The sequence below is a fragment of the Zalophus californianus genome, chromosome X, assembly GCF_009762305.2.
Source record: "Zalophus californianus isolate mZalCal1 chromosome X, mZalCal1.pri.v2, whole genome shotgun sequence".
In the NCBI taxonomy this organism is placed as follows: domain Eukaryota; kingdom Metazoa; phylum Chordata; class Mammalia; order Carnivora; family Otariidae; genus Zalophus; species Zalophus californianus.
Window position 1 is genome coordinate 118,161,205 of NC_045612.1, and position 26,839 is coordinate 118,188,043.

Sequence of the window (26,839 nt, forward strand, 5' to 3'; positions counted from 1 at the left end):
CATTCATGTGTTCAATTTACAGTGTTTAGCATCTATCTTTCCAGGAAGTAATTCAAGGTTCATACATCTATTGAGAAGGGGGAGAGGGTACATGCAAGGTTTTTGAGGCAGGGGACAGTTACCAGATCAAGTTTATGTTTTAGAGCCATAACTGAGGTAGCAGAAATAAATTGGTAAGTTGGAGGGGAGAGAGCCTAGAGTAAGGAAGATAATTTTAAGAAACTTTTTCATCAACCTAAGTGAGAGTTGAGAGCCTGAACTACTGTAGTGGCTGTTGGAACAGAGTTGGAAGATAGTGGTTTCTAAGTTAAGGAAGTTGCTGGTAGCATTAAAAGAAGAGAATGTAAGGGGTCTGATTTTCTTAAGTCATAACTTTATCAAGGTGCAATAATACATACTCTAGAGTTTAGTAAAGGGGGATATTCTGCTGGCCTTTCAGCAGTCAGATTCTCCTGTCATATTCAGATATTGGTGAACCAGAGCACTGAGTTGATTCAACATTAGTTGTGACATTTAATACTAAAATAACAAATGTTATTACGTTTGATGGAGTCACTGAGTTCCCCAAGTCTGTTCTCGTTTTGCAGAATTCTTTTTTCTTTTGTTCAGTTTGGTTACTTTCCATTACTCTTCCTTCTAGGTCACTAGTTCATTCCTCTGCTTCTTGCAGCCTGCTGTTCATTCTGTCAAGTGTGTTTCTCATTTCGTTTATTGAGCCCTTTATCTCTGCTATGTTGTTGTCTCTGTATTAAGGGTCTCACTCATTTCTTCCAAAATCCTTTTCTGTATAGAAGTTACTTTTGGTTGTTTTTAGTACTTAAGAAATCTGAAAAAACTTTTCATGTAAATAGGTAGTCAAAGACAAGTTCTTATATCTTTACCTCAGATTCTATCATTTTTTAAAGATTTTTATTTATTTATTAGCGAGAGAAAGCATGAGCAGGGGGAGGGGCAGAGGGAGAAGCAGGCTCCCCGCTGAGCAGGGAGCCCAATGCTATGCGGGGCTCAATCCCAGGACTCTGGGATCATGACCTGAGCTGAAGGCAGACACTTAACCGACTGAGCTGCCCAGGTGCCCCAGATTATATAATTTTAATGCTAAAAGAACAATGTATCATTTAATGCTGAAAAAGGAAACTTCTTTTCGAAATCTAAGAGACCAGACATATCTGTGGGAAACTTTAAATAAATTATTATTCATACATTTTGTTGTAATACAATATTTATTTCCTTTAAACTAAAAGTTTCATAAGTAAAAGCCACACCTTTGATTTACCTACTTATCTTCTTTACTAATAAAGCTGAAACTACTTTATGATACTTATTGTCCCAGATCTTTGCGTTTATTGCCTAACAACAAACCAGTAAGCCAGTGACTTCTGCTAGTTTGTATTATGATACAGTTTCTCCAATTAACTTCAAGTAATAGGTTTCATGAAATTCTCAAAAACAATATCATCAATTTAAACAAATTACCAGAGAGGAACGTATTTATCTGTTACCGTATAACAAATTGTTCCCAAATTTAGCAGCTTAAAACAACAAACGTTATCTCAAAATTTCTGAGGATCAAGAATTTGGGAGCAGTTTAGCTTGGTTCTTCTGACTCAGGATCTCTCCAGGGGGCTGACTGGAGCTGGAAGATCTGATCCCAAGAAGACTTACTCACATGGCTGTTGGTAAAAGGCCCCAATCTCTTGCTGACCATTGGCGGGAAGCCATAGTTCCTTGCCGAATGCACATCTCCATGGCGCTGCCTGAGTGTCTTAATAATATGGCAGGTGGCTTCCCTCATTGCAGGTGATCCAAGGAGCTGGTCAACAAGGAAGCCACAATGTTCTGTGACCCAGTCTCGGAAGTCTCATGTCGTCCCTTCTACCATATTCTTTTGGCTAGAAGTGAATCATAATGACCAGCCCTCACCCAAGGAGAGGAGAATTAAGTGCCACTTCTTGATGGAAGGAATTTCAAAGAATTTGTGAACATCGTTTAAAACTATAACAAATGATGTATTTGGAAATTAGACAATAAGCCACGGCATCTCCAATTTGAAAGCAGATGCTGACTAATCAAGTCTGCATTTTAATAGAATTGCCTCTAAATTAAAGTCATTTCTACAAAATGCTACATTAAGTTAAATTTGTAGATGGTTCAGTGATACTTTTTTCTAATTGGACTCTTGGTAGATTTTTATAATAAAAGAACAAAACCTAAGCCTTTGCAGTTTGTTTCTCATTCAGCAGAGGAAAACATTATTACTTAATTGCAAATGACCTAGTTTTCTGAAATAGTTGAATTTTCTGGTGTAAATGATCCACAAGTATGAGAAAAGAAAGAGTATGAGTTAGAGTTATTTATAGTGGAGAGGGACCTTTCAGCATTCACAAACTGTTAAGTCAACTGTTCTGATGTTTCAAAAGTTAGGTACTATATAAACCAGAGTGGCCATGATGATGATGATAATCACAATGGTAGCAGCTAAGCTTTATCAAGCATTTTCTATGTGTCAGGTTCTATTTTAAGTGGGTTATATTTGTTAATTTCAATACCTTGTGGGGTAGTACTTCACCCCATTGTATGTGGATATGTGGCATAGAGGGATTAAGTAACTTGCCCAAAGTCATACCTCTAGTAAGAGGCAGACCAGGCCCACCATTCACATAGTTCTCTAGGCTCTCCAGCCATGTGCAGTTCATAGTGTATGCTGAGCTTTCTACAACTGTTAAAGGAGTGACTCTGCATATATAGCCACTGAGTAGAGATCAACATCTTTCTCTTATATGTGTGTTCACTGTAAGGGGTGTTCCCTTGTAATTTTGTTTTTTTGCTGTTAGATTTGGCCTGTGTTCTTTTTTAAACTTTATTTTTACCATTGAAGTATAATTGACATGTATGTTTCAGGTGTACAGCATATTCAATAATTCTATACATTATGCAGTGCTCACCATGATAAGCATAGTCACCATACAACATTATTATAAATTACTGACTACATTCCTTAGGCTGTGCTTTTCATGTCCATGACTTATTTATAAGTGGAAGTATGTACCTTTTAATCCCCCTCATCTATTTTGCCCGTTTCCCCACTGACCTCTGCTCTGGCAGTTTGTGCTATGTATTTAAGTGTCTGTTTTTTTGTTTGTTTATTTTGTTTTTTAGATTCCATGTGAGTGGAATCCTATAACATTTATCTTTCTCTGACTTATTTCACTTCATATAATATCCTGTAGGTTCCAGGTGTCCATCAATAGATGAATGGATAAAGAAGGTTGTGTGTGTGTGTGTGTGTGTGTGTGTGTGAGAGTGAGAGTGAGAGAGAGAGAGAGAGAGAGAGAGAGAGAGAGAGAGAGAGAGAGAGAAGTGGAATATTACTCAGCCATACAAAAGAACGAAATCTTGCCATTTGTGATGCCGTGGGTGTTCCTTTGTTCTTCATTCTACTTTACTAATTCTCTCAGGTTGCCTTGCTTATAACCAGTGTTCAGAGCAAGGGGATGCATGCCAGAACAGTGTGGTAGTTAAAAGTGTAGGCTTAGGAGTCAGAGGGCCCATCTTCCAAATCTAGTGCCATTGCCGATTATTGTTGTAACCTTGGAAAATTTTCTGACCTCAGTTAAAATAATAATAAGTTTTCTCAGTTGAAAGATGTGATAATAATACTTACTTCAAAAGAATAGTTGTAAGCATTAAATGAAATTATGTATTGTACCTGGCATATAAGCCTGAATAATTGATAGCTATTATTTAATTCTTGTGTTCATTATAATATTACTAATCTTCTAGTTTTTTCTACTTGGAATAGGAATAGTGACTTTCTTAAGGTCCTAGAGCTGCATTGTTTTTGCAAAGTAAGATTTAATATTGTATTTCTGTTACTTCTGTGGAGATTTTTTTAAACCATGGTATAGAATCTCCTGTTTTTCTTTCTGGGCTTTTATTTTGGCCATAGAGGCTGTATGAGCTCCTGTTTCAGGAAAGCAGGACCCCAAGTGCCTGGGTTGTTGTAGCACTCAATATGAGTCACTGACTACTTAATTGTCATTGTTGAGGGTGTAAGGCTGAAAGGAAAAAACCAGGTTTGAGGTAACAGGGTAGAAGATGGTGGAGGGGGAAGAAAATAGGAAAACCAGATCAGGTTGGTAGGTTTGAAAGAGAGGCAGAAGTGGAACCCTTAAGAAATCCCCTGAACCAGAAAGAACATCTTCAGGCACTTTCAATGGACCACGCACAGCTTTTAATAGCTGCTGTTAACACATTCATATCTTTTGTGATGTGGTTATTTGCATTGTTTGCAAACTGTTTTTTAACTGTACAGAAATGATACTTGGGATGTGGTTTTTTGATAAGTGTAACATTGTTAAGATAGCATAAAAAGCTACAACTTACAGTTATCTATGTGATAATTCTCTGGCAGAAATGTGTTTTCTTTTCAACTGCCTACTTGATGGTAGTTTTCCTCATTACATTTTTAGGTTTAAAAGCATCAGCTGCAATCAATTTGCCTTCGAAAATTGGACCGACACAAAGACTTGATATTGTGGAATGACTAGCAAACAAGCAATGTCATCTAATGAACAAGAAGTGCTCTTGTGTCATAATGGGGAAGTCCTTATTTTTCGATTGTCTAAGGGAGATTTTAAAGGTAAAGAGCCTGCAAAAATATCCGTGTTACATGTCAGAAGAATGGTATTTGACAGAAGAACAAGAGCATTTGTTCAGAAGTCCACTGGATTCTTTACACTAAAGGAAGAAAATTCTCATTTAAAAATTATGTGTTGCAACTGTGTGTCAGATTTCAGAACTGGAATTAATCTCCCTTATATTATGATACAATGCAATAAAAAGAATAACATCTTCAGATATTTTCTTCTATTTCTTCACAGTACCAATAAATTTGAAAAGCGTTTGAGCTTTAGACTAAGCCATGAGTTGAAGGATGGTGTAAGGGTCTTTAGTGGCCCTTTAGTTTTATGGAGACATGTCAAAACATTCTACTGTATCTCTTCTCAAACTGGCAAAATTGTTACTGTGTCTCTTAATTTTTCCTCTGTTGAGTGGGCAGGGGAGATTGAAAATCTAGGTATGGTTTTGTTAGGACCAAAGACATGTTTTTTTTCTGAGGAAGGATGCACTCAAAAGCTTTCAAAATCAGATTATGCAATTTGGAATACCAAATTTTGTGTATACTCCCTTGAAAATGAAGAAGTAATAAGTGACGCATACATTATCCCTCCTGCTTATAGCAGTGTAGTAACTTATGTGCATGTCTGTGCAATGGAGATTGTCAACAATCAGTTAAGAATGGCTCTGATTGCCCTTACTCGAAAGAATCAGCTGATTTCATTTCAAAATGGGACTCCTAAAAGTGTGTGCCAGCTTCCATTTGGAGATCCTTGTGCAGTTCAACTTATGGATTCAGGCAGAGGAGACCTTTTCGTCATATCCTTTAGGTCCAGTAATGCTTGTGCCGTTTGGAAAAAGAACTTTCAGGTACAGTACTTATTCTTATAATCATTCAGTTGGTGTAGCCTTAGACCTTTTAAGCATTTATGTTTCAGAGAGTGTGTCCTGGAATCTTTTTTTTTTTTAAGATTTTATTTATTTATTTGGGAGAGAGAGATAGCAAGAGAAAGCACAAGTAGGATGGGGGTGTGGGGAGGGAGGAGCAGAATCCCTGCTGAGCAGAGACGTGGGATTGAGCCCTGCGTTGGGCTCCACACTGGGCACGGAGCCTGCTTAAAAGATTCTCTCTCCTCTCCCACTGCTGCTCCCCCTGCATGTACTTGCTCTCTCTCTCTCTCTCTAAAAAAAATAAATTTAAATTTTTGAAAGAAAATAATTTGAAAGTACCCTATTTTATTTTGAAAGCAATCTTTAAAAAGCATATTGTACTTTTATTTGAAGGTTATTTGGAAGGTAACATTTTCTGTCTTTCTCTACTCTCTTTGCCTTTCCAGAAATGGTAGCAGGGAAACATCTAGTATAACCTATAATCCTTACTGGGGTCAGGATAATGGGAAGAGCACACTTGGTTTGAATCCCAACTGAGCCACTTACTAGTCTTACCTTAAGGAATGTGTTTAATTTTTGTGAACTCATTTTCTATCTTTATGAAATTGGGATCATCCTGCCTCTGAGAGGAGAGAATTAAAGAAAATGACATTGTAAAGTGTCTTGCACAGTGCTTGGCACACAGGAGAAGCTCAGTAAGTAGCTATTATTATGTTATACAAGGGCTAGGACTGTCATCACTGACTTGCACCTACCTGAGGTCCCTTATTCACCTGCATAAGGAAAAACAGTCCCCTTGTGCATCATTAATTCAGTGTAATATAGTCCTCACGCACTTTAAGTGGGTCCCCTGCTTGGATGCTGTAGAGCTCTGCCACTAACATATTACCCAAAGAGGGATACCATGCCCCTCTCTGTAAGTAAGCCTGTAAACTGCTGGTTGGCTTTCCTGCCTTGAAATTGTGTTCTAGGTTTCTTTCTCTACAATGGACCATCATCCTTTGTGCAAGTTACTGACCTAAGTCCCTACTGACACATCTCTTAAGCTACTTCTTTAGGGATTCTGTACATCTAAGCTGTTTACAAATGCCCTGTATTGAAAGCTCTGGAATTACACCCTGATATCCACAAATTCAGTGCTCATAAATTGCTTTGGTAACCTTGCTACTCTGAGAATTTTGCAGCTCTTGGCTTTACCTTGGTGTTACATTTATATTCACCCACTTAAAAAATATATATCGTAGGGTAAAATATGCAATGACTTTAAAAGCAGGAATAAAGCCTAAGAATCAACAATAAAGGGGGAGGAGAGATAACTATGTCAGAAAACCTGGGTTAAGGGAAGTGATTGCATTTGAGGAATTATACTTAGTTTAGTAGTTAGGACAAAAAAAAACACAAATATAGCAGGTTTTACAACTGAATGGAACATACTATCAAGGGAAATTTTTTTTTTCTGACATTGAGTTCTGAGAGGAATTTACTGTTTGTGGTATTATGTAAGAGGTTTTGAATAATAAAGTGAATATGTTATTGAATAATAAAATGGTGTCTCTGATAGCAGTTTTGCTCCAAAATGGGAAAAAAATAATAGACACAATCTTCCTTTGGGTTAGCTATGGATTCATCCAACCATCCTTTTACTACCTCATTCTATAAAGGAATTAAGGCAGCTTAAAAGACAAAGTACAAACAAGCATAAATTAGAATAAATACTGAAAATCAAGGTTAGCACGTTCTCAGATCAGCCCTTCATAAAAGCCCCAGGTATAATGTTTAATCTAGTGATAGAACTTGAAACAGCTGAGTCTAGACAAATGCCTGATTAACTTTTCTCTTAGGTTTTCTCTCTCGAGTAGAAATTGTCTCTGTAAGTTTTGACAAGAATCTGTGTAGCAGGTAAAACTGAATCATTGTCAAGTATACCTAAAACAGATACTGGTATGTTGTAGATAGAGGTTAGTATGTTCTAGAGATGTGCTCTCTAATATGGTAGCCTCTAGCCACGTGTAATTATTCGACATTTGGAATGTGGCTCGTCTGAATTGGAATGTGCTATAAATGTCAAATACATACCAGATTTTAAAGGCTTGGTAAAAATGATAGGAAAATATCTAGTTAATAATTTTATTGATAATATTGAATTGAAATGATACTATTTTGGATATAGCAGATCAAATTACATATAAAATTAAATATATATGCCTTGCATTGTTGCTCTCCTATATTTGGACAGCACTATTCTAGAGCTGTAGATTGTAAATGTGTGTGTGCATACATGAGTGCATAGCTCTATTGTGTTTGCATGTTGAACACATTCTTTTTTTAAAAAAATTTATTAGAGTGCACACGTAAGTGGGGGGAGGGGTAGAGGGAAAGAAATCTCAAGCAGACTCCCCACTGAGCACGGAGCTGATGCCAGTCTCCATCTCATGACCCTGAAATCATGACTTGAGCCGGAATCAGGAGTTGGATGCTCAACCAACTCAGCCACCCAGGTGCCCCTGTTGAGCACATTCGTACTATTAATGTCTTCACGTAGTTCATTGTACTCCATGATACTCATGGTAGGGGTGGGGTGGGAGGAAGGGAGGATATGGGTATACAAATAAGCTTTCTCCCTGCATAAGTGAGAAATCCTGGCTTTGGAAATTAACCTTATATGGTTTGGTTATATAGATTGAAGTCTTACTTATAGTCTTGCTCTAATACATGCCACCCTCTATCATCTAGATGATGTGTCTCTGCTACTGCTAGGATTCTGAGCAGGAGTTTTAGGTTTTCTGTCTGAGGGAGAAGGGATAGCTGATCCCCATGGTATTAGTTTTCCAGGGGATCAGTTTGGAGACTTTCAGCTTCATGGACCTTTACGAAGTTGTCTTCTATTTTAAACTTGGGGTCCCATGTTCAGGTATAAACTGATCAAATCATTCCAGTGGGCTAGGACGGTTCTAGGTACATCACTAGTAGGATCCCTTCCCACTCTGTGTCCCTAATAATGGCTATGTTCTCTTCCACCAAAGTTTAGTGTATTAAGTTTGTCTTGACTCTTAAAAGTTATTCTGCTTCAAGAACTTTTGAGTGTTTACCACTACTTTCTAGTTACCTAGAGTTTCCGAAATAGTCATGAGAAGTTTAGAATTTATAAATCATAATAAAATTTTAATATAGAAATCAGGAATGTGACAGACACTGGACAAACATTTGATAAAATATTAAAGTATCTTGCTATTTGTAAAATTGTTGTAACTCCTTATGTTGTCTGATCCCCCAATATCTTTAGTTTTTAGTGTTTACCATTTTCATTACTTGTTTATAAGATTGAAGAGGACACATTACACCTACATGCAACAAAAGAATTTAGTTTATTTCACATCTGATTTTTTTTTTCTTTTCCACTCTCTTTCTTTCAGGTTGCTGCCAAGTGGGAAAAAATTAGCTCAGTACTGATAGATGACTTTATAGGAACTGGAAGTGAACAAGTACTGCTAGTTTTTCAGGAGTCCTTGAATTCAGATTGCCTGAGTTCATTTACAATAACAGATCTTGGCTACATAAACTATTCAGTAAGTTCTGTATACTTTTTATATATTTAAGAACCATTTTAGAAAGTTGAAGCGCTTTAAAGCTTTTGACCCACTGTTACAATGTTTGTAATTTCATACTTACAGTAAACGTTTTGAACTTTAAAAATACGTAGAATGCATTTTTGAAATTATACATTGACTCTCCTTTCAATAAATGTTATACAAATTGACTATGCTTTTGATATAAATTTGGAATATAGTGATAGTAACACTGTAAATGAACTTCATTGTTGCTTCTGAAAGACACATTTTATACCGGTAAACGTGATAACATTGGATTAATTAAGGAGTAAAATAAAATTAACCTGCTTTATTAAAAGAAGTAACCGTTCATAGTATGTTAAGAGCTTGGGCAGAAGGGAAATAATACCCATGAAGTTTCAGATCTGTATAAAATATCTGAGTCTGTGTTTTTCCCTAATAAAATGAAGATAATTCTTATTTTCCCTAGTTGTGGGATTTTATAAAAATCTAGTAAGCTGATATTTTTGAAGCAGTATATAAATGTTAGGTTGGTGGTGATAATAATAGCAATTTTTTCTAGTTACAAGAAGTGATGGGGAAATACATATTTTTTGTCTCTTATCTAATAGTGTGTAACATGGAAAACTGCCCTTTGGATAAACTTTAATTGTATTTTGTTAATCTTATAAATTTTCAATTTATTTCAAAATTTGTTTTAGTGTATTTTTTTTTTTTATTTCTTAGAGTGAAACATTGGATTGCAATGAAGATGACTTATATGAAGGCAAAGAACAGAATCGTTATTTGATAGTTCCACCTCTGGAAAGAGGATTGAAAGTTAGTGTCTATGTTTGCTATTTGTTTTGCCTTTTTGGGTTAGTGCTGTTCTAAATGATGGAAAGAACATTGAAAGAAAGGATCTTAATGTGGGAAAAAATGGTACTTCAAAGAATCTTTCCCTTTTTAATACTTCTGTAAAAACTATTATGCCATTACTTATAAACGTATTATCTAAAAATGATACCTTTTTTGTGGTAGGACTGTAAATTTAATAAGACTCGTAAGATAAAATACATGAAGCTCACTTTTGAAAACACATTTTTTTCTGGTCTTAAGGATCAGTATATCACAGTATCTCTTTTAAAGGAGCATCAAATATGATGACTCATAACATGTTCCAAACATGAACAGTTTGCCTTCAAATTTTCCATACAAAGCTCTCTGAAAAAGTTTTTGGTTTTTTCCAAGTGTATGAAGGTAATGCATATTCCCTGTAAAATACTCAGACCATACAAAGAAATATTAAAAAGAAACTAATAATTACCTATGAGTCCACTACTGAGATATAACCCATTTTAACACTTTGGCATATATATTCCTGTAGATTTTTTTAATGAATATATGCAAATTTATGTAGAAATGTGATTATAAGATATATGTTCTTTTGTAACCTGCCTGTTTTCATTCATAAAAATTTTTAAGTATTCCAAAAAGTTCAAAGAACAGCACTGTAGTTTTCTCTAATCCTCACATGGATTCAACTGTTTGTACTTCTTAGAAAAATTCCGTTTTCCTCATCTGTGCTTGTGTGGCATATGCATGTGTGTATGTACATTTTTGCGGAACCCATTTGAAAGTTCCAAATATGATAACTTCGCTCCTATATATTTTAGCAGGGATTGCCTAAAAAATAAGGACATTCTCCTATGTAAACACACCATACTATTATTACAGTTAGAAAATTATTAATAATCTCGTTTTTTATGTTATGTTATGATAGTTACCATACAGTACATCATTAGTTTTTGATGTAGTGTTCCGTGATTCATTGTTTGCGTATAACACCCAGTGCTCCATGCAGTATGTGCCCTCCTTAATACCCATCACCAGGCTAACTCATCCCCCCTGTCCCCTCTAAAACCCTCAGTTTGTTTCTCAGAGTCCATAGTCTTTCATGGTTCATCTCCCCCTCTGATTCCCCCCCTTCATTTTTCCCTTCCTTCTCCTAATGTCCTCCCTGCTATTCCTTATGTTCCACAAATAAGTGAAACCATATGATAATTAACTTTCTGTGTTTGACTTATTTCACTTAGCATAACCTCCTCCAGTCCCATCCATGTTGATGTAAAAGTTGGGTATTCATCCTTTCTGATGGCTGAGTAATATTCCATTGTATATATGGACCCCATCTTCTTTATTCATTCATCTGTTGAAGGGCATCTTGGCTCCTTCCACAGTTTGGCTATTGCGGACATTGCTGCTGTGAACATCAGGGTGCATGTGGCCTTTCTTTTCACTACATCTGTATCTTTGGGGTAAATATCCAGTAGTGCAGTTGCTGGGTCATAGGGTAGCTCTATTTTTAATTTTTTGAGGAACCTCCACACTGTTTTCCAAAGTGGCTGTACTAACTTGCATTCCCACCAATAGTGTAAGAGGGTTCCCCTTTCTCCACAACCAATCCAACATTTGTTGTTTCTTGCCTTGTCAATCTTTGCCCTTCTAACTGGTGTAAGGTGGTATCTCAATGTGGTTTTGACTTGAATTTCCCTGATGGCTAATGATGATGAAATTTTTTCATGTGTCTGTTGGCCATTTGTATGTCGTTTTCAGAGAAGTGTCTGTTCATATCCTCTGCCCATTTTTTGACTTATTTGTTTTTTTGGGTGTTGAGTTTGAGAAGTTCTTTATAGATCTTGGATATTAGCCCTTTATCTGTAGTGTCATTTGCAAATATCTTCTCCCATTCTGTGGGTTGCCTCTTTGTTTTGTTGACTGTTTCCTTTGCTGTGCATAAGTTTTTTATCTTGATGAAGTCCCAATAGTTTATCTTTGCTTTTGTTTCCCTTGCCTTTGGAGGCATGTCTTGAAAGAAGTTGCTGTGGCCAATGTCGAAGAGGTTACTGCTTATGTTCTCCTCCAGGATTTTGATGGATGGATTCCTGTCTCACATTGAGGTCTTTCATCCACTTAAGAGTTTATCTTTGTGTATGTTGTAAGAGAATGGTCGAGTTTCATTCTTCTGTATATAGCTGTCCAATTTTCCCAGCACCATTTATTGAAGAGACTGTTTTTTTTCCATTGCACATTTTTTCCTGCTTTGTTGAAGATTATTTGACCATAAGAGTTGAGGGTTCGTATCTGGGCTCTCTATTCTGTTCCATTGGTCAATGTGTCTGTTTTTGTGCCAGTACCATGCTGTCTTGGTGATCACAGCTTTGTAATAGACCGTGAAATCAGGCAACGTGATTCCCCCAGCTTTGTTTTTCTTTTTCAACATTTCCTTGGCGATTCAGGCTCTTTCCTGATTCCATGCAAATTTTAGGATTGTTTGTTCCAGCACTTTGAAAAATGCTGTTGGTATTTTGATTGGGATGGTGTTGAAAGTATAGATTACTTTGGGCAGCATAGACTTTTTTTGTAAATTTTTTATTGTTATGTTAATCACCATACATTACATCATTAGTTTTTGATGTAGTGTTCCATGATTCATTGTTTGTGCATAAGACCCAGTGCTCCATGTGGGCAGCACAATTTTAACAATGTTTATTCTTCCGATCCTTGAGCATGGAATGTTTTTCCATCTTTTTGTGTCTTCTTCAATTTCTTTCATGAGTGTTCTGTAGTTCCTAGAGTATAGGTCTTTTACCTCTTTGGTTAGGTTTATTCCGAGGTATCTTATGGTTTTTGGTGCTATTGTAAATGGAATTGTTTCTCTAATTTCTCTTTCTATAGTTGCATTGTTAGTGTATAAGAAAGCAACTGATTTCTGTGCATTGATTTTGTATCCTGCCACATTACTGAATTGGTGTATGAGTTCTAGTAATTTGGGGGTGGATCTTTTGGGTTTTCCACATAAAGTATCATGTCATCTGTGAAGAGAGAGAGTTTGACTTCTTCTTTGCCAGTTTGAATACTTTTTATTTCTTTTTGTTGTCTGATTGCTGTTGCTAGGACTTCTAGTACTATGTTGAACAATAGTGGTGAGAGTGGGCATCCTTGTCGTGTTCCTGATCTTAAGGGAAAGGCTCTCAGCTTTTCCCCATTGATAATGATATTTGCTGTGGGTTTTTCCATAGATGGATTTTATGAACTTGAGGAATGTTCCCTCTATCCCTATACTCTGAAGAGCTTTAATCAGGAAAGGATGCTGTATTTTGTCAAGTGCTTTTTCTGCATCAATTGAGAGGACCATATGGTTCTTCTCTCTCCTCTTCTTAATGTGTTCTATCACATTGATTGATTTGCGAATGTTGAAACACCCTTGCATCCCAGGGATAAATCCCACTTGGTCATGGTGGATGATCCTTTTAATGTACTGTTGGATCCAATTAGCTAGGATCTTGAGAATTTTGGCATCCATAGTCATCAGGGATAGTGCCAGAAATTCTCCTTTATGATGGAGTCTTTGTCTGGTTTGGGGATTAAGGTAATGCTGGCCTCATAGAATGAGTCTGCAAGCTTTCCTTCTGTTTCTGTTTTTTGAAACAGCTTCAGGAGAATAGGTATTATTTCTTCTTTGAATGTTTGGTAGAATTCCCCAGGGAATCTATCAGGTCCTGGACTCTTATTTTTTGGGAGGTTTTTGATCACTGCTTCAATCTCATTACTGGTTAGTGGTCTAGTCAGGTTATCAACTACTTCCTGTTTCAGTCTTGGTAGTTTATAGGTTTCCAGGAATGCATCCATTTCTTCCAAGTTGCTTAATTTATTAGCATATACGTGGTAATAATTTCTGATAATTGTTTCTATTTCCTTGATGGTAGTTGTGATCTCTCCCCTTTCGTTCATAAATTTAATTTGGGTCCTTTCTCTTTTCTTTTGGATAAGTCTGGCCAGTGGTTTATTGATCTTATTAACTCTTTCAAAGAACCAGCTTCTAGTTTCGTTGATGTGTTCTATTGTATTTGTGGTTTCTAATTCAATGATCTCTGCTCTAATCTTAATTATTTCCCTTCTCGTGTGTGGGTTAGGCTTAATTTGTTGTTGATTCTCCAGTTCTTTAAGGTGTAAAGATAGTTTGTGTGTTCAGGGTTTTTCTGGTTTTTTGAGTGATGCTTGGATGGCTATGTATTTCCCCCTTAGGACTGCCTTTGCTGTTTCCCATAGGTTTTGGACCGATGTGTTTTCATTCTCATTGGATTCCATGAATTGTTTAAGTTCTTCATTGATTTCCTGGTTGACCCAGACATTCTTAGGCAGGATGGTCTTTAGCTTCCAAGTGTTTGAATTTCTTCCAAACTTTCTTGTGATTGAGTTCCAGTTTCAAAACATTGTGGTCTGAGAATATGCAGGGAATAATCTCAGTCTTTTGGTATTGGTTGAGACCTGATTTGTGACCCAGTATGTGGTCTATTCTGGAGAAAGTTCCATGTGCGCTTGAGAAGAATGGGTATTCTGTTGTTTCAGGGTGGAATGTTCTGTATATATCTATGAGGTCCCTCTGGTCCAGTGTGTCATTCAAAGCTCTTGTTTCTTTGTTGATTTTCTGCTTAGATGATCTGTCTCTTGCTGAGAGTGGAGTGTTAAGGTTCCCTACTATTAACGTATTATTATCAATATGTCTCTTTATTTTGGTTAACAGTTGGCTTATGTAGTTGGCTGCTCCCATGCTGGGGTCATAGATACTTACAATTGTTAGATCTTCTTGTTGGATAGACCCTTTAAGAATGATATAGTGTCCTTCTATATCTCTAACTACAGTCTTTAGCTTAAAATCTAATTTGTCTGATATGAGAATTGCTACCCCAGCTTTCTTTTGGGGTCTGTTGGCATGAAAGATGGTTCTCCATCCCTTCACTTTCAGTCTGGATGTATCTTTAGGTTCAAATTGAGTCTCTTGTAGACAGTATATGGATGGGTCCTGTCTTTTTATCCAGTCTGCAACCCTGTGCCATTTTATGGGAGCATTTAGGCCGTTCATGTTGAGAGTGATTATTGAAAGATTATTGTCATCATGTTGCCTGTGAAGTCCTTGTTGCTATAGATTGTCTCTGTAAATTTCTGCTCTCTATCTCTCTCGGGGTCTTTCTCCTTTTATGGAACCCCCCCTTAATATTTCTTGCAGGGCTGGCTTAGTGGTCACTTTCACTTTCTCCCAGTCCTGGAAGCTCTGTATCTCTCCATCCATTCTAAATTTCATTCTAAATGAAAGCCTTGCCAGATAAAATGTTCTTGGCTGCATTTTCTTCTCATTTAGTACCCTGAATATGTCTTACCAGCCCTTTCTGGCTTGCCAGGTCTCTGTGGCTAGGTCTGACATTATTCTGATGTTCCTCCCTCTGTACATAAGGAATCTCTTCCCCCTAACTGCCCTTAAGATGGTTTCCTTAGTTCTAAGCTTTGCGAGTTTTACTATTACATGCTGGGGCATTGGCCTGTTCTCCTTGATCTTTGGGGGGGGGTCCTCTCTGCCTCTAGGACAGGAATGCTGTTTCATTCCCCAGATTAGGGAAGTTCTCAGCTACAGTTTGCTCAAATATATCATCTAGTCCTCTCTCTCTCTCCACCCCCTCAGGGATCCCAATAATTCTGACATTGCAATGTTTCATGGCATCATTTATTTCTCTAATTCTGTTTTCATGGATGTTAAGCTGTTTGTTCCAGGTCTCCTCCTGTTCCTTTTTTTCCGTTTGTCTTCTAGATCACTAACTCCTTCTTCTGCCTCGTTTACCCTAGCTGTTAGATAATGCAGTTTACACTGCATCTCATTTATAGCATTTTTAATTTTTACCTGATTAGCTCTCATTTCTGCCCTTAGAGAAACTATGTTGCCATTAATGTTTTTCTCTAGCCTAGCTATTATTGTCTTCATAACTGTTACCCTGAAGTCCATTTCTGATCTCTTGCTTATATCCATATCCATTTGGGTCTGTGGGAGAGGCCATTGTCTCTGGGTCTTTTCTTTGTTGGAAGTTCCTTCTCCTAGTCATTCTGTTGAGTTGTGGTTGAGGGGATGTACAGTCAAAAATATCAACCACAATCCAGGCAAGGTGAACCCTGAGTTTCTCACTGTCTCCAGATGCCATCAGAAGTTTGCTTGGATGCCATTGCTGCCACCAGTCTACTAGAATGGCCAAAATCCGGAACACTGACAGCACCAAATGCTGGTGAAGATGTGGAGCCACAGGAACTCTCATTCATTGCCTTGAACTCCTGGGTGGGCAAGAAAGCAGGGAGCTCAGCTGGATCTGTGGGTACAGGCACCTGTTCGCTCACCCGCCTCAGAGTTGGGGGTCACCTCTAGATCCCGCTTCAGATCACCAAATAATGTTAACCTTAAATATAAAACTGCCAGTTATCTTACCAACAAAAATGGGTTTGAGACTAGCCGAGAATTGCAAATCCCCAGGAGCAGGATACAGCAAAACCATAGGCAAATCCAGAGAACAAAGGAGAGGAAACAATAATAATCTCTTAATCTTATTCACTATTCATTCTGTATTCAGATGCCTTTAATTGCCACAAAAATGTTTTTTATAGATGCTTTTTTTTTCAGGATCTGTCAGTTTACACTTGCACTTGATTATTATGTCTTATTGGTCTTTTTATCTAGAATAATGCCCCTCCCCACTTTCTTACAATGATACTAATGAGGAGGCCAGGCCAGTTGTCCCTCTTTTTGGATTTGTCTGTTTCCTCGTGTTGTCATTTAACTTTTTCCTCTATCCCTGGCAAACTTTTTTTGTAAAGGGCCAGATAGTAAGTATTTGTACCTTGCAGGTTCTCTAAAAAAATTTTTGCAACTATTTTAATTATGAAAGTGAATTTACTAAATGCTTATTGAACCACAGATATGAATATGGGCAATACATAATAAGATATCATAGTGGGCATAGAACCATAAAGGAAAAGATCAATTACATTAAAAACTTTTGTTCTCTGAACAAAGTAAAATATATAAAAAGACAAGTTATGTAAATAGAAATTGTAACAAGTGACAAAGGATGAATTTCCTTAATGTGAATATGCATTCTGAAACAGTATTCTTGAGAATATAAAGTGGCTCAACCTCCTCAGAAGGAAACTTGTTATTGCTAATAAAATGTGAATTGGGCGTATCTTTTTACTTTCGCAGTTTTACTTCTGGAAATCTATTCTAAGGATATACTTGTACAGTAAAGATGATTTTATAGGGATTTTATATAGTATTTAAGGACAACAAAATTCAGTCATTTTAAATATCCATCATTAGGAGTTTGGTAGATCAGTTATAATATCCTTGAACTGTAGAATAGTATGCAGCTGTCAAAAAATAAGGTAGATCTTTATACTGATTTAGAAATGTTGCCAAAATAATTTATGAAAGCATGACTTTTAGAAATTCCACCTCTACTAATGTGTTACCTAATTTATTTGGACCAACTCTTCTGATAAAAACAAGTTAAAATCATAGTTGAAATATGTTTTTAAAATCTCCCTAAAAGCTTCAGAATGCTGAAAATGTAAGAATAAGTTATCAGGCCAAACTGTAAAGGCTGGAACCCAGAGAGAACCTAGAGAACACTGTTGCTACTTTTGCCTGGGGGCGTTTGTGTTTAAACTAAAGCAGAAGTACTCTAGACCACTGGCAGAAACAAACATCCCATCCTCTCTCAAAATATACATTTTATCCTAGGCCTCTTATAAATCTCACAAGTAGTTTTTCAAAGAAAATGAACCACTCACAGAATAAGTACATAAAGAAATAAGGCATCATGAGCAATTATTCGCAGGAAATAACCAAATAGCATATCTATGAGTGAAAAATACATTGAAATAAAAAAGTCTCATCAGATGAGTTTAAGAGTTGACTCAAAGAGATGCAGAGCAAAGAAGCAAACCAAACTGTGTTACAAAAATTAGGAGGGCACGTGCTGTGATGAGCACTGGGTGTTATATGCAATTAATGAATCACTGAACACTACATCAAAAACTAATGATGTACTATACAATGGCTAACTGAACATAATAAAAAAAAATAAAGATAAAATCCTAAAAAAACTTGCTCAGAAGGTAGTACAGATTCATAGAAGGAAAATAAGAAAGAAACACAGAGAGAAGGCAGGAGGATATAGAAGTGGTGAATAAGAGTTGCATGTCCATTTTGTTTCAAGTATCCTCATGTTATCACTAGCTCCTAAGTTGGATAAAAATATTTCCAACATTGGAAGGCCTTTTATTTTATTTTTTAAGATTTTGTTTATTTATTTGAGAGAAAGAGAGAGGGAGTATGAGCAGGGTGAGGGGGGGGAGAGGGAGAAGCACACTCCCCACTGAGCAAGGAGCCTGACATGGGGCTCAATTCCAGGACCCTGGGATCATGACTCAAGCTGAAGGCAGATGCTTACCAACTGAGCCACCCAACATCCCCTGGAAGGTCTTTTGGAGATTAACAAGTCTACCCCTCCTCCCCCATTTTACATGTGAGGAAACAAATAGCCAGAAAGGTTAAGGACAGGCAGAGCTAGAACCAATGTCTATCTCACCGTTCTTTCCCCTATGGAATTTGTTTTCCACCTGGTTGGAAGAGAACCAGTTGGAGGGGAAATGGGGAGACCAGGACCTTGGAGAAACTTGTGCACATGTACAGGAATGTTCACAGCAGCACTGTTTGTAATAGTCCATGCATGCCTGGACATAACGCAGATGTCCATCAGCAGGAGAAGGGAGAAGCGAGCTGCTATGGTCATAGGATGGAATACTACAGAGCCGTGAAAGTCACAGACTATAGCTCCTGGCGACAAATGGGATGACTCTAAAAACCTAGCACAAACAGAATGACTCCATTCATAAAAGGTTCAAAAGCAAAACACAAAAAACTAAAAATATTCTTTAGGAGATAACAGTGATGGTAAAATTATGAAGACAAGGAAGTTACCTTAAAAGGCCAGGGTAGTGTTGCCTCTATTGGAAAAAGAGAAGTTCGTGACTGGGCAGTGCCCATGGGCAGCTGACTGCATATGGTTCCTTGGGTGCTGACTTCATTATTAGTTTGTAAACTGTTTTTTGTATTATGCCCTTTTCTGCATGTATGAGAGAGATCACAATAAAAAGACCAAAAAGCAAGGTTTGGTGTTCTGCAGTACAGTATGCTCCTGTATTTGGTTTGGGTTATGTTTTCTTTGCTTGTTTGTAGTGAGGAGAAAGAAAGCATTCCTTAACATACACATCGAAAAGTTCTGGAAAGGTAAACGATCTGTTGGCTATGCAAATGGAATTGAGGGTCTAGAAAGAGAAGTTGAGAAGTATTTTTATGCCGTTTGAATGTTTTATCATATGGTTATTTTTATAGTTTTATAGCAAAACTTCACAACATAGAATATTTAAGTAGTCTAGTGATTCACCATTTAGTCCTGGAGTGGGGCGGGGGGCATTTTGAGGAGAGTAGGGAAGAGAGAACACAGATAATTTTTGAGAGTGCCTTCATTGTCAGTCTGCCCACATATTCCTCTCTTCTACTCCTTGCCCCTCAGCATTCTCCGATTTGGCTCCCCCACTCTGATGTGTACAGCTCCCTTTCCCTAAGTCACAAATTACTCAGCGAATGAGTGTGAATAATGTGGAGCCCACAGAAATAGGTCAACAGATTAAGTTTTAAAATATTAGCTAGGCACTTTACATATTTTGTGCAGTGAGGTAAGATATAATTCAGTCTTCACTTTCCAGATTCTGTACACCAATAAGTTAAAGGAATTTACCTGACTTAAACTGTAATTTGAAAGAAAGGGATTATAAAACAGGATGCATTTTATGTTTTCAATCTAGAAAAACATGTTAGATTAAAAACTGGATTAATACTTAAACAGTCTCAGCCATCTGAAATGAAACCACTTCTACCAGTTCAGTGATACGACTTTATATTTTCAGTAGCAAAATACATTTCATGAATGTTTCATCCTTGGTAGTGAAATCTGTTTATCTGCTATAATAAAAGGAATGGATTGCTCCCTACCCAGCTCAGAGCCAAATTTTGTTTGTTTCCTGTAGTTAAGAGCCCACCTTAGCACTGAGTTTATTAGCACAAAAATAAACTTGTGGCAGTTTGGGGGTTATGTGTTATCTTTAAAATTTGCTATAGATGTTATATGAACAGGATTTCAAATAGTATCAAATTAAAAGTGACAATTTCTACTCATAACAATGTCTTTGCTTTTTGAAGCAGAAATTATTTCAACAACAAGAAAAATAGTTTACCTGTGGGAGTAGAAGTGTTGGTAGCCCTTGATTTTTATTCATATTGATTAGACATCCATATTTGTATCGATTGATTGCTTAATTCAGTGGGGAAATGCATGCTAATACATTGGCATTCTTGCAGTTGGGTACATAAACTCTATTGCAGTTACTTGCTGTGTTCGTTTCCTTTAAAATTACTTAAAACTTGTGAAGAAAATAGTTTTGCTCTGAGAAGTATTCTCTGCTTTTCTACAGAAAAATGAATTAATAAGCAAATTTGGAGAAAGTACTTTCTGAATTAACGGTATCATGAGATTTCATTTGAAATGTCTCTGGCAGTGGTTTTTCTTTCTATTTTACAGGTTCGTTTGGCTTCTATTCAGGAATTGCAGCAGCATCTCTTGCTTAAGGAAAAAATTATTTCAAAATCTTACAAAACTTTAATAAACCTGGTTCAAGGGAAAGATGATAGTACATCAAGTGCAGAGAAGGTAAAATTAATCATGTGACCATTTTATCATTTTATGAATTGAAAATCTACAAGCTATTGAAGCATTACTTAAATTGGAATATTTGGATATATTAGAAAATGCCATTCAATGGATCCAAGAAGCAAAGTAGCAAGGGTTATAATGCTGGACTTTCATGACTTGAAAATACTTGATTAAGGAGCCAATATTTTAACAATTTGCAAATTATTCTGTAGGATATTGAAATCTCAGAAATCAGGAACCTTGGGGAACAAGTCCTCTTGTTCAAAAGATTTAACTATTAAACTTTTTTATTTGTATGATTTGCATAGAAATTACCCCTAAGTGAATTATGTACTTTCTGACTCCTTAAACAGAATATGCAGCATATTATTCAACCTTTCATTAATGAATATGTAATTTCATCAGTATTATAATTGTTCTTTTTGTCTGTTGCAATATTCATTTCTAAGGGTATTTATTCCTCTGGTTAATGCCCCTAAATTGCTATGCTTTTTTAGTGTTTATATCTGCCTTTTATAATTTTACGCTCATTTTCCTTGTGGTTGACCAGCATAAGAACCTCTTTAGGTACCTTGCAGTTGCTTATGTCAGTACAGTAATGTAGAAAGTTAGCAAAAACTCCCTGACTTCATAAAAAATAGTATTTATGCACATTAATTACATACAAAGACAACATAGCAAAGTTACAAATAAATCAAGAAAAGCTAGCATAGAGAAACAATCCAGTAAGTTTTTTTCACTCAAGTCACCTTAGTGCCTAGCTCTGATTTTCTTCTAGATTGACCATTCTCATAGCAGTCTATGCCTTGTGTCTGTATTTCAGTCTTAGCAATGTGAGGACTTGGGTCCAAAATATGATTCCATTAATGTGAGAATCATAACAAAAGCACATCATGTTGCATTTCTGAATTACGATTCCAATCTCTTGGGAAAGCTCATGAAGGTCATTTTTAAAAGTCTCTGCATTTCCCTTCACCACCTCACCCCAAGTATTTTGCCAATATTATTATTATTATTATTATTATTATTATTATTTTGGAGCAGGTGAGAGAGAGGAAGGGCAGAAGTAGTGGGAGGGAGAGAATCTTAAGCAGACTCCATGACCAGCACAGAGCCCAGCGCGGGGCTTGATCTCACATCCCTGAGATCATGACCTAAGCCAAAATCATGAGTTGGATGCTGAACTGACTAAGCCACCCAGACACCCTGATTTTGCCAATATTAGAAAAGGGAAAGAAATGTTTAAAAGTGACTGCACTGAAACTACTGTGTGCAAGGCAGCATTTGGGGCTGTTTATGTGATTAATTTTAAAAACAATTCTGACAGGTAGCAAAAATTACCCCAGGTTTCGAATGAATGGCCTGTCTCAAAGCTCGCAGCTACTGGCAGAAGCATCAGATTCCTAGGAAGTTGTTTAGTCCACTAGAATGTAAATGCCCATATCTTTTTTCAGTAATTACTGCCCACATAAAAGGGCAGGATAGAGTAGTTGTTAAGATAGAGCATGGGCTCTAGAACCAGTTTGCTGTGGTTCAAATCCCAGCTCTGCCACTTGCTAACTGGGTGACTTTGGGCAAGGTACTTAGCTTCCGTGTGTCTTGTTCTCCTTATCTGGAAAGTGTAGATAATACTACCGACCTAGGGTACTAGGGTTTTTTTTGTGTGAAGGTTAAGCAAATTAAATCATGAGTGACATTAAGAACAGTGCCTGACACATAGTAAGCATTCAGGAAGTGTTGTGAATTATTATGATTATTACTCCTCCCACCATTTCTATTGTTATTATAAATCCATATGTGTGTGGAAATGAATGAGTATGGCCTGGACTTTAAGAATACAATTTTGGCCATAATTGATCAGCAGTCCAAAGATAATCAGTTTTATTTGTACAAAATTTTACAGTTATAGGTTTAGTACAAGCCACTTTAATAATGAATGGATTGTTTTCAGCATGCCTGGGACACATACTGTCAGAATTCTTTCAAAATGGATTCCAAGTTTATGTCTGCTGGCTCTGTGTTGGGTACCTCATCTTGTTTCCAATCAGGCCATGCTTCTTGATCTGAATAGATAGTTAATTACATATAAGTTCTATAAATTTTGTTTTAGTGATTTATATATAATCTGCAATGTAAAATATTGTAGGTGACAATTTAAGATATGTAAGCTATAAGGCCTGACTAAAAGCTGACTTATATTATTTTTGTAGTTTCGCCACATTTGGTAGTGTTTTTTGGTAATCAGTTATTTAACATGTTTTTCTATAAGGCACATCTTTTTACTCTTTGTGGTAAAGAAGAAAATCCTGTCTGTACCTTTGAGGAAAAGATACCAGACAATTTTCAAGATTCAGAACAGCTAGTAGAGAAGATATGGTATCAGGTAATAGATGACAGCTTGGTTGTTGGAGTGAAAACCACATCTTCTTTGAAGCTGTACGTATCATGATAACATTATCTTGATGGTCTAGACTAGCACTGTCCCACAGAAATATAATGTAAGCCACATAAGCAATTTTAAATGTTCTAATTAGCCATATTAAAAATGTAAATAGAAACAGGTGAAATTAATTTTCACAATATCATATCCCAGACAGTATCATTGCTGAGGGATAAACAATGTTCTGTATTAAAAAGCAGATTTTATTCAGGTTATTTAGGGGAGTATAAAATAGAGTTTTTACTTTAGAGTTATTTGCATTCTAAACTATTGCCAAAATAAACTCTTTAAAAAATGAGTATTTTTTTCTTGTTTAAAAAGAAGGGGAGGAACCTACCTCAAAAGTAAAATCCAGCATTATTTTACCATTCCTTTCTCTCAAGAAAATTATTTTCCTGCAGTTCAACATATTTACAATGTGTTTGCTTTCCTGTTTCAAGAAAAGTGCTATTACAGGATCTTTAAAATGTGTTTGGTTTATTACTTGATTTTCTGATATACTTTGCATTTGAAATGATGTTTCCTAGGAAAAGAGAGAAATTTTTTATTGTTTGTGTAGCATTTAATCATCTCTTTGATTTTAAAGAATGAGCTTTTAGACTCAACTCAACTCTGGATTTTTTACAGGTCCCTGAATCATGTGACTTTATCACTGTTAATGGATCAAGCTCATAGCTCCAGCTGTCGGCTTCTTAAGTGTCAAAATAGGGTTATCAAGTTGACTAGGGATTTTTTCCCAGCACCATGCTCAGTGCCATGTGAAATAAGATCAGAGGCAAAAAGGATCAAGTTGACTGTTGATAGTGAGGAAGAGGGAGAGGAAGAGGAAAAGGAAGAAGAAAGCCTTGTTTGTGAACAGTCACCTGAGAAAGAGTGTGTACAGGTCATTACTGCTGTGACATCTCTTTCACCACTTTTAGCGCTCAGTAATTTTTCTTGCACTGTGCTGCTACAAATTAGGGAGAAGGAAAATGGTAACTCTTCTGAAGATCATTATATTCAGTGTGGCAGGCTTTTTTTAAGTCTAGAAGACCTTTCAAGGAGGCAATACCTGCTGATGTTTCCAAAGAAGAAACCTATAGGTAATTTTTGTTGGTACTTTTTAATCATATACCTAACTGAATTAGAAAATTTCAAGAACTCTTTTTACTTGATAATGGGCAGTTTAATGACAGAGCTTGTGACATGTTTTTCTTGTAGAACACATGGAAGATCTGTTTGCACTTCTCACAGCGTTTAACAAAACTTGTTTTCAAATCACATCACCCAGCTATTCTCTGGCTTCAATGAAGACGTGGCTCCTAGAACACATGAAGTGTGAAGAAATCAAAGAATTTCCAGAAATTTGCTTTTGCAAAATGCCAGGAAGTTTCTATGGGACACTCTTCAAGTGGAAACAAAAAACACCATTTGAAGGGATTTTAATAGTCTATTCCAGGTAATGCATATCAAATTGGAATATGTCCAGAGAAGTTAGTGCATATGTGTGTGGTCCAGGAGCCATCTCCACAGTAGAGATCTGTGTCATTGTGGTACATGTCCGGGTCATTGCCTGGGATAGCCTCAGTGGACAGGTGGCCTCATGTGGAAACTAGAGCTGTTTTAACTTGATGTTTGTTTTTGGCTTTTTTTCTTTGGTTGATTAGGGCCTAATAGTTATTTTAAAATTTCTACTTACTTTTCTCCTGCAATGACATTTTAAAAAATATAATATTAATCTTATTACTCAGAGAAAAAACTAATCATGAAGCAAGTGCTGAACATTAACTGACTTGGTATAGAATATATTTGATTGCTACAGTCTGAATGATATCAAAGATCACATGCATGCATTATTGGTTCTATTCATCATGAGAGGATTTATAAGTGAGTATTAATTACTGCAGTAAGTTGTATACAACTGCTTTTTGCTGTCCCAAGTTTTATAATGTTATGTTTGTTTTTTTATTCTAGGAATCAAACAGTTTTGTTCCAGTGCCTTCATAATCTCATCAGAGATCTCCCTATAAACTGTTTCTTCAAAAATCTAAAATTTGGAAGTGTCAATTTCCTAATGAATCGTTTGGCGTTAACTTTGGAGAAGGAACTGGTTATCCTTGGTTCTCTTTCTTCTGCCTTAGTTAAGGTTGAAAACAACTTGGTGCAAAGTTGTGAAGCAAGCAAAGAAAAGAGTAGTGGTGTGGCGGCTTTATCAGACAGAGAGGAAAACATCCATCCCTACAGAAAAGAACTTCAGAGAGAAAAGAAGCAAACATTGGGGACGGACCTAAAAGTGAGTGGTACCCTTTATAGAGAAATGACTTTGAAATTAGCTGAGGTTCAGCTGAGATCAGACCTTGCTGCCCAGAAACTGGCTGGTTTATAATTATAATCTTAATTTGATTTATTTTAGCATGTTTTCTCTGTCAGGACATTTTGGTTCCAGATTTGTTTTCATTTTACATTATATGCTTCCTTTGCAAAAATAAAGATTGAGGCTTGTAGAATTGTGTGTATTGATGCACGAAATAGCATGCCTTAGCACAGCAGTTCTCAACCGGGGCATGCTTCCTTCTGCGCCCACCCCCCACCCAGGGGCATTTGCTGGTGTCTGGAGACATTTTTTGGGGCATTGTGAGAAGTAATTGGGGTTGGGGAGGGTGAGGTCGGGGTGCTATTCACATCTAGTGGGTGGAGACCAGGGATGCTGCTAAACATTCTACTGTGCACAGGACAGCTCCCACAGCAAAGAATGATCCTGCCCAAAATGTCAGTAGTGCCAGGGTTGAGAAATCCTGCCTTAGAGTTACCACTTAAGTGAAGGCAGAAGTGATCTAACAGTATTTTGATCTAAATCTTCAAAAAACTTAAATAGTCCTTTTATTGTATCCTGTTTAGTAAAACCTAGCATATAAAAATTACCTTCAAACAGATAAACAAGGTTATTAGGATTCACAAGTTTCTGTAAACATCAAGCTCCTGTGGAAATTGAAATCGCAGAGTGTCTGGGTGAGACCATTAAAATGAAAATCTTTGAACCCCTTGTTAATTTAAATTTTATTAGAGAGCTTCTCTGAAATTGTGTAAGTCTATAGGAATATGAAAATTTTAGGGCATTTCTCTGAAAAGCCTATTTCTTTCAAAAAAGCTAAGCATACCGCATAGGCCACTATTTGAAAAAAATTGAAAATGCCTTTAAGCCATTTGTCATTCCAACTCTGGGCAAAACTAAAATATAGAATTCTAACTAAAGTAACTTAAAGAATATGATGCTCCTTAGAGACTGAGAAATTTAAAAATAAGGGAAATTCACTTAACAGTTAAAAAGTGATTTTTAAGGGGTCCAACGAGACATTTCAAAGGGGTAAAAATTTAACCTATTCTTTTTGGAAAAATAAGAATGCTGCAGTAATAAGAGAGTGTCAGGAGAGGAGAAGACACAAAAGGATATGGGCCAAATGGAATGTTTCTGATTCTTTTTACTCTAAAATCCTTAAGTGAGTTGGAAGTTTTGATCTGAGTTGAAAGAAACAGATGATTATAAAAAGTGGCAATTCATGCTTGCAGATCTGAAGTGCTAATTCCCGCCATGCCTTCAAAATGCTCGTGCTTAATGATCTGGTGTTGCAGATGGGGTTTAGAAAATACAGGTTATTATTTTCTTTTTATGATTGTCCATATAATATGCTACTTCTTGTTTTTGTAAT

At 36.6% G+C, this 26,839-nt stretch overlaps 1 protein-coding gene across 1 annotated transcript in view; it reads left to right on the forward strand.

Moving 5' to 3' along the window:
* Positions 1–25,623, forward strand: part of FANCB (FA complementation group B) — a 28,852-nt gene extending 3,229 nt beyond the window's left edge. Inside the window, exons 2-9 of the mRNA XM_027608669.1 lie at positions 4,473–5,490; positions 8,925–9,077; positions 9,807–9,899; positions 20,582–20,710; positions 22,983–23,149; positions 23,781–24,235; positions 24,354–24,591; positions 25,107–25,623. Coding sequence (XP_027464470.1) covers positions 4,543–5,490; positions 8,925–9,077; positions 9,807–9,899; positions 20,582–20,710; positions 22,983–23,149; positions 23,781–24,235; positions 24,354–24,591; positions 25,107–25,518 — 2,595 coding nt within the window. The 5' untranslated portion in view covers positions 4,473–4,542 and the 3' untranslated portion in view covers positions 25,519–25,623. The remainder of the gene's footprint in view (positions 1–4,472; positions 5,491–8,924; positions 9,078–9,806; positions 9,900–20,581; positions 20,711–22,982; positions 23,150–23,780; positions 24,236–24,353; positions 24,592–25,106) is intronic.
* Positions 25,624–26,839: the final 1,216 nt, after the last annotated feature.